Genomic DNA, 8,046 nt, shown 5'->3' with positions numbered 1-8,046 from the left:
AAGTCTGTCCTTAAAACTTGAAGTACTTCGTCTGAAAGCGGTTTGTATTTAGGAGTTTGTTTATTATGCTCTACGGGCAGTTGTAGTAATCTGTGAACAGTTAATCCGTTTACGTTAAATGCTGCAATTCCAGTCGGGGCAGTAATAGCAACATTTTTATGCAGGTTGTTTTTAATCCATATTTTTAAGGTTTTTATTAAATAGCTCTTGCCGGTGCCACCGGTGCCACTAACAAAATGTCGCAATATTTCTTTTTGGTTCGTAATTTTATTAGTGACTGTATCAAATACCTTTTTTTGGTCAGAATTCAGTTTATCTATCATTGCTTGCTCATTCATTTCAGAAATATCCGCTTCAACTAAATCAAAGTTGTTTAAATCTTCCATAGCATTTACCGCTTCCAAAGCTTCAAACTCTAAAGGATTGTCGGGTCCTTCATCTACTATGTTTTCCCTTTCTTCGTTTAGTTCTGCTACTTTTTCTTCTACCTTTTCAAAAGCTGTTTGTAAAATATTTCGTAATTCAGTCCGTAAATTTCCGTAGCGTAACGCTTCTTGTAAATCGTCCTTTACAGCATTAAATGCTTCTGTGTATGTCTCATGTTGCATTTTTAGGTCATCTAGTATTCTCCAAGGTTTAAATAATAACAACAAGGAAAAGAAATATTTTTCTGGCATTTGCTCTACATCATACAGGTAATGGTTAATTAGGTATGGTCTATCTCGTTTTTTTAAGTATTTTTTATTTGCATAAACATAATACTCTACTTTATTTGAAACAGGCGGTGTATTAACTAAATCATAGCCTTTCGAAAAGTCAAATAGATTCATGTCTTGTAATTCGTCAGGTCTGGCAGGGTAAACGTTGTCTATCCAAGAATCGTAATATATGTCAGTGGAATTCGGGTCCAGTGCAGTCATTTCAGATTTCGATTTAACCCTGCGATTACGATGAATGTTTACGTCTATTGTATTGTATTGTAGTACGGGCGATTTTCCGCAACTCGACGTCTTGCGCCTATTTTGCGTGATATGGGGTGGGCTAGTCTTGCCAGCCCAGCTCCTCGAGGAATCCTATCAGACCTTTGATGTTGAGTAGGACCTCGGGGAGGTCTCTCGGGGATCCGAGATGTTTTGCCCTGTATGGGGCCAATCCGCTGCACTCCAGCACCACGTGAGAGGCTGTTTCTTCTTTCTCCATGCACCCACGGCATAGGGGACTGTCTGTGACACCTGTTATAAAAAGATGTTTGTTAAAAAGTCCATGACCTGTTATGACACTGGTTACCATACTCAGTCGAACCTTTCCTAGTTGAAGGAGCGTCCTTGTGAGCTTACCGTTCATGCTAGGCATGGCTTGCTTGGCCTGTCTGCATCCAGCTTGGTTCAGCCAGTGTTCTGTGTGTAGTTTCCCTGTACGTGCCAGCAGCATTGAGCGTACCTTACTAAACGGTATCGGGAGGATCGGTTCCGGGCCAATAGGCCCCGCACCCGATCCTTGTCTGGCGAGCTCGTCCGCGGCGTCGTTGCCTCGGGATCCACTGTGTCCTTTGATCCATTGTAAGGTGATCTTATTGTTCTGACATACCTCCATTAGTCGTTCGTGGCATTCGTGTATAAGTTTGGATGTGATTATATGGCTTTTTAGGGCCATTAAGACTGCTCTACTGTCGGAGAGTATGCGGATGGAGGATCCTACTACCTTCCTTGCAGTGATGGCAGCCGCCGCGTTAATAATGCCCATGCACTCAGCCTGGAATACCGAGTTATGGGCTCCTAGCGGAGTGGTGATTGACATGTTCAGGTCTTCTGAGAAGGTTCCAGAGCCTGATCCGCTGTCTGTTTTGGACCCATCAGTGAAGATTCTCAGCTCCCGGGGATTGAGTCCTTCGCAGTTGTCGTCCTCAAATAATTGTATTTTGTACCTTTTGTCAAAAATGGCTTGTTTGTGAGTTCGATCCGTACCCGCCATGAGCACCGGAAACTCGCTGTATAACTTTTCCAGGCATGTTGTGTGAAGAGCTCCTGTGGTGTTAGACCATATATTGAGGGTTCGTAACCTTACCGCTGAGAGACTGGCCTCTTGTTGTATGTGTAAGTGCAGCGGTGAAAGGTTTAGCATGACCTCCATGGCTGCAGTCGGAGTGGACCTCGTGCAGCCAGTGGTGGCCGCGCATGCGAGCCTCTGGAGTCTTTGTAGCTTGTCTCGCACGTTGCCTAGGTTTGTTCTTGGCCACCAAACCAGAGCACCGTAACAGAGTAGGGGGCGGATTATGGTCTTATAGAGCCAGAGGGTAATTTTCGGGTTAAGTCCCCACCTCTTACCAATCATCCTTCTGCACTGCCAGAAGATTACTCCCGCCTTGTCTATGCGTTTGTTGATGTGATTGTTCCAGTTGAGTTTACTGTCGAGAGTCAGCCCTAAGTACTTAACTTCATCGGTCAGCTGTAGCTCAGTCTGGAAAAGTGTTGGTCTGGTAAAGTTGCCAAGTACCCTTTTATTGGTGAACATTACCATTTCTGTTTTGGTGGGGTTAACTGATAGGTCAAATTCTCTACACCAGCGTTCAACGATCCGAAGAGCTGCCTGGGTGAGGTCGCATAGTGTACTGGCAAATTTCCCTGATATTAATATTGCCAGATCATCAGCGTAGCCTATTGTGTAGAAGTGTTCCTTGTTCAGTTTGGTTATGAGGTTGTTGACTACTAGGTTCCATAACAGAGGTGACAGAACTCCCCCTTGAGGGCATCCTCGCACCGCCGCTACGGCCTGCGGTTCACCTACATACCTTATTGTCCTTTGATTTAGCATGTTCATGATCCACTTTATTAGTCCGGGTTCAGCGCCGTGGCTTTCCAAGGCGTTCCCTATACTGGAAAAGTGAATCTTGTCGAAAGCGCCCTCTATGTCAATGAAAGTGCCGGGGCACATTTCTTTGCCATGGATGGCTCTCTCAATGCGGCTTACGACCATGTGTAGAGCCGACTCCGTAGATTTACCTGAGCTGTACGCGTGCTGGTTGTTGTGCATCGGTATGTTCTTTAGCGCTCGGTCCCTCAGGTCCCTGTCGCACAGTTTTTCCAAGGTTTTCAGCAGGAATGATGTGAGACTGATGGGCCTAAAGGATTTGGCAGCTGTGTAGTCGTTCTTACCTGGTTTAGGTATGAATACCACATTCACATCTCTCCATCTCCTGGGCACGTACCCCCAGGCTAGGCAGGCTGCCATGATATCAGTCAGGGTTTCCTGGATGAGTCCTAGACCCCACTGTAGGAGAGCGGGGAAGATCCCATCCGGACCAGCTGCCTTGAAGGGATGGAAGCTGTCTATGGCCCACCTGAGTTTCTCAGCGGTGACGACTCTATGCGCCATTTGCCAGTTGTTGTCCGTTGTACTGTATTCCTCGTCCTGCTGATCTGCATCGGCGAGACTTACGCATCCTGGGAAGTGAGTTACCAGGAGAAGGCGTTGGGTCTCTGCAGGGGTAGATGTGTATGTGCCATCGGGTTTACGCAGTGAGCCCAATTGTGATGTGGGCTTGTGCGCTAAGGTTTTCCTTACCCGGTTGGCGTGGTCAAGTGTTTCAATGCTGCTGCAGAAGTTCCTCCATGACAGGGATCTCCAGTACCGCAATCTTTTTTTGTACCTGGCCTTGGCTTCGTAGTAGTTATCCCAGTCCACCTCAGCCGTTGTGTTCATGGCCCTGTTGAAGAGTCTTCTGGTTTTCCCCCGGAGTCTCTCCAGTTCAGGGCCCCACCACTGGTGACCCTTTATGGCAGACCTTGCCGGTGGTTTTAAGGGGCACGCCTTGTGGTAGCTGTCTACGAGGGTATCAGTTAGAAGATATTTACCTGCTGTTCTATCTGAGCCGGTTCCCGAAGGTCATCCCTCGGTGGAAGCCGGTCAAGGCTTTCCCCTAGGACCTTCCTAAAAGTGGCTCGGTCCGTTTTCCTGGGATTCCTCCGGGCGGTTGGTGTGTCTCTAGATGCTAGTAGATTGAAGCGAATCCATCTATGGTCTGAGCAGGAGGCCTCCTGGGAGACATGCCATCCCATAATTAGTTCACTGACCTCCTCCGAAGCCAGAGTCAGGTCGATAATCGTTCTGCATCGTTTGTTTACAAATGTTGGTTCAGCGCCTATATTTAGAATGTTTAGATTAGTAGTCACAAGATATTCAACAAGTGTCTTACCCCTGTTGTTGCTGGTCTCCATTCCCCACAGCGGGTGGTGTGCGTTGGAGTCGGCCCCGATGATTATTGCGAGGCCTGATCTCTCGCAGTGGTTGACCAGTCGTAGTAGTTCGGCAGGCGGTGGCTCGTCCTCTCCGGGCATGTACACCGAGGCAAGGACTAGGTCGCGACAGCCTGTTGGCAGTGGAACTTGTAGTTTAATCGCACACAGGTCTCTGGAACAGAATTCAGTGAGCGGTTGTGCAATAATATTGTTAGTAGTTAGGATGCATGCCCTAGGGACGGCATGTACCGTGGAGTAGTAGAGCTTACCTTTAGTGTCGGACAGCCCGCGTATGTATCCATTGCCCGCCCATGGTTCTTGTAGGAGGGCAATGGCTGTTGGCAAACCTACCAGGCAGCGTCTGAGCTGGGCCGTAGCGGCCACGCTGTGCTGGAGGTTTGCTTGGATGACACTAGTTAGTGTCCATGTTGTCGGTGGTGGGGGCAGCATCTTGCATCTCCCCTCCCTCCTTAAACATGTCAGCCAACCCCGACTCTATCCAAGCCGACAAGTCCTCACCCTCGGATGATGTCCCGGCTGGTCCCTCACCAGTGCCAAGTAGCTCATCTTCCGAGAGTTCGGGTATCGTCGGCTTGGGTAGATGCAGGGGGGCAACTTTCTCCCCGGAGACAGACTTGCTCTGCTCGGAGGTGCCCGCGGCTTGTTCAGTGGGGACCTGTGCTCCCGTTACCTTTAGGGTGGAACCTTGCAGGGTGGGAGGCTGGTCCAGGTATTTGCCTCCGGGACCCCTGAACCTGAGGTAGACATTGCCCACCCCACAGTTCAGGGATCTCCCCCTCTCCATGAAGGCGGGGACGAGGTCTTCGGGGATTGTAAACTCGACAAACCACCCCTGGTCTTGCCGCAGTATTTGTATAATGGACCAAGATCCAACCTTGGCCCATTCGTTCTGGTACCTTAGTCCGTCAGCTGCCTGACGGACGTCTTCCCAGGACGAGTTGTTGATGTTCGGTATCAGGAGCCCGCACTTAATTCTCCTTGCCATCTCCGACTGGCGTACCGCCTTAAGGGAGATATCTGGCAAGGTTAGGGCCTGGACACATCGCTGAGACCAGGCGGCCGAGTATTCGTCTTCTGCGAAGACCCTCAGCTGCCCCTCAGCGAAGATGGGCTTGCCCTTGAATTTGGGTGGCCTGGCTCCTGGGAGGTTTCTCCTAGCCTCCTCCACGATTGCTTGGTGCAACCCGCGGAGGATGGCGTTGGAGTGGTCAGCGGTTATCTTCCCCGACTTCGCGTCAGTGATGACGATTGTCAGGTCGGATACCGCTGCTTGTGCATACGACAACGGTTGGCTTGGGCTCACTAGTCGCTGCTTTTTGTTATCTCCTTGCGGGGAGAAGGACTCGTCTCGCATCCTTTTAGCAGCGGCTCGTGCAAGCTTACCAGGTCGTCGTTTGGGTGGATCTGCGGTCGAACCCGTAGGGCTGCCGCCCGACGTTCCAGCCTTAGGGGGTAGGGTGGAACCTGTTCCCTTCGGCGGAGGCCTGGCAGCAGCAGCCTGCTTGTTCGGCGCCGGTTTGGGTGCCGGCTTCTGGGAAGCCTGCACACCCACACCGGTTGCAGAGTGTGTCGGTGTTGGTGTGTTGCCCAGCTGCTGCTCTCGCGCTAGGCGAGCTGCACGCCTCTGGTTCTTGTTCTTCTTCTTCTTCTTAGCCACCCCACCTTGACATTTAACAGGGGGGGGTGGGTTAGAAGAAGGATTCACAGGTCTGGCAGGGTGAGGCTTCCCAGCAGGGGGTCGCTTCTTGGACCTACGGTCCACTACCTGCCAGTCCTGGAAGGGGTTTGGGCCGGTCTGCACCCCAGATGAACTGGGTTGCGGACAGGCTGGGTTTCCGGTCTGACGCACTGTCACAGGAACAGCTTGTCTCGCCTGTGTGGCTTCACCATTAGCGATGGACGCTGCTGGATCAGCTTGGGGGTTTTCGTTCGACCTGGTATCCATAGTGCGTAACGATTTGCTTCATCCTCATCGGCTCCCACCCTACAAGGGCCCACACCTTTGGGAACGCCTACTCACACATATAAAAGGTGCTTTCAGTCGTTAGGACACCGACTCGGGTATAGAAGTGAGAAGTTGGCTAGTTGCGCGACATCGGAAATGTGTGAAGGTGGGGCGTCGGGTCGTCCAGGTCAGACGCCCTCCGCCCGATTCACCTAAACGTACTTCGTCAGCATGGCCTTTCACCACCGCATCAGCAGCCGAAACTGCCTCTGCGGCCCTCTCACTTCTCGCCGTGAGCCCACCTACGGTTCCTCACTAGACCATTTCCCGGACTGTGGCTAGTAGCCCGGGCCACCGTTTTGCCCGAAATTAGGGCCGAAGCAGACGTGTTGCCACGCGGGTTGGCAATGGCTCAATCCCCAGGATCCCGTCATCCTTGCGTACGGCGCTCAACTGTGCAGGTCCTAGCACAGGCAGGTTATGTATAGGTCGTCAGTAGTAACCTACACCTACTGACAACACCAGTGTGGATGTTAGCCGCCACTAGAAAGAGGCACGAATGCCAGTCGCTAGTGACGTTGCCCAGGGTGGACCGGGGGTGACAGACGGACCTTTGGGCGGGCCGAAGCCCACCCAAACTTCCCCCTGTCTCCCGCTCGGGGAGGTCATCACACCACTCCACCCCTGTTTACGTCTAACCATCTTATTGTTGTTTGTGGGTCCGTGCCGTAAAGTGGTATTCCCAATAATGTATCGCTGGCTTCTAAAGCTCCGCATTCTCGATTCGATAATACTCTGAGACCAATATTATATAACCGGCTTCTAAGACTTTTTGTAGAGTTAATATCGTTAAACATGTCGGTTGCATGGGTCTTTTCACTTTTAGTAGTATACTTGGTCACATAATAGTTCAAAATGGCTGTTTTCTCTCCAACATATTGAATGTCAATATTTCCATTCCACGCCAACAGCAAAGCGGGATTGTAGTCATTAATCATATCTGACTCCTTTGAGCGGACAATACTGTAGAGACGATTATTAGAGCTGAGAGTTTTTCTTGCCGCTATAGGTAGTTTGAAAAATGTCTCTTATGATAAGAGAATCCGTCACAGTTCGAGCAAATCCAAAACGGCAAACTGAAACGAATCCTTTTTTCGTTTTCTTTCTCCTCATGCAATAACTGTTATGTTTATGCATTTGATACGAAGTGACCCGTTGATGTAAAGTAGGAGAAATATCTTTTTTTGGAATGGCACATGTCACGTATTTAGAAATAAATGACGCTACCTCGTCTATAGATGACTTATGTAGAATAGGTGCACCCTTAACCCATAACATTAAATGGAAGTGCTGAGCACCCCTAGATTGGTACTCTCGACGCCAAAAGTAATGAATAATCTTACCTAAAGGCTCATCTGAACTAGTTATAAAGTCTAACATGGCATGAAACTTGTTATCTATGAAACGTGAGGTAGATACGGGGTCAAGAGCAACCAATTCACTGATTGTTTTATTAGCCATTTCAACGCCATTTACTTGCCTGATGTACTCTCCCAAATCCTCCCACATCCACTCAGAGGGACTCATGGTAAGAAACCAAGTTGCTGGACCGTAATTTTGAGTCATACAATTTACATCGTTTCTTGGTTTCTTCCAGAACTGTTCGGTGTTCCTCAGTCGGCCAAATATTGCGCTCAAATCACCTTCCAGCTCATCATTGTTAAGCATTTGGAGATACTGTTCTGCCGTAATTTTATCTCTCTGATTAGCACAATTCATTTTATAAAAGATTCCCGAGTTTAATTGGCGCATATTAGCATCATTCTATAAGAAAAATAGATACTG

General features: G+C 49.4%; 1 protein-coding gene across 1 annotated transcript; it reads right to left on the bottom strand.

Moving 5' to 3' along the window:
- Nucleotides 1-972: 972 nt before the first annotated feature.
- Nucleotides 973-4,758, bottom strand: LOC134673187 (uncharacterized). Its single transcript, XM_063531142.1, has 2 exons — nt 4,193-4,758; nt 973-1,232 (listed from the first exon to the last, which is right to left on the bottom strand). Exons 1-2 carry the CDS (start codon nt 4,683-4,685, stop codon nt 1,042-1,044), a joined length of 684 nt encoding a protein of 227 aa, XP_063387212.1. The 5' UTR covers nt 4,686-4,758; the 3' UTR covers nt 973-1,041.
- Between the last annotated feature and the right edge of the window lie 3,288 nt (nt 4,759-8,046).

The sequence above is a fragment of the Cydia fagiglandana genome, chromosome 2 (assembly GCF_963556715.1).
Source record: "Cydia fagiglandana chromosome 2, ilCydFagi1.1, whole genome shotgun sequence".
Lineage (NCBI taxonomy): Eukaryota > Metazoa > Arthropoda > Insecta > Lepidoptera > Tortricidae > Cydia > Cydia fagiglandana.
This window is presented reverse-complemented; position numbering and strand designations above follow the sequence as displayed.

Coding starts and splice junctions, on each gene's coding strand:
- LOC134673187 (XM_063531142.1), bottom strand. CDS start 4,685: ATGCTGCCCCCACCACCGACAACATGGACACTAACTAGTGTCATCCAA. Junction 1,233..4,192: donor GGAGACCAGCAACAACAGGG/GTAAGACACTTG, acceptor TTTTTATAACAG/GTGTCACAGACAGTCCCCTA.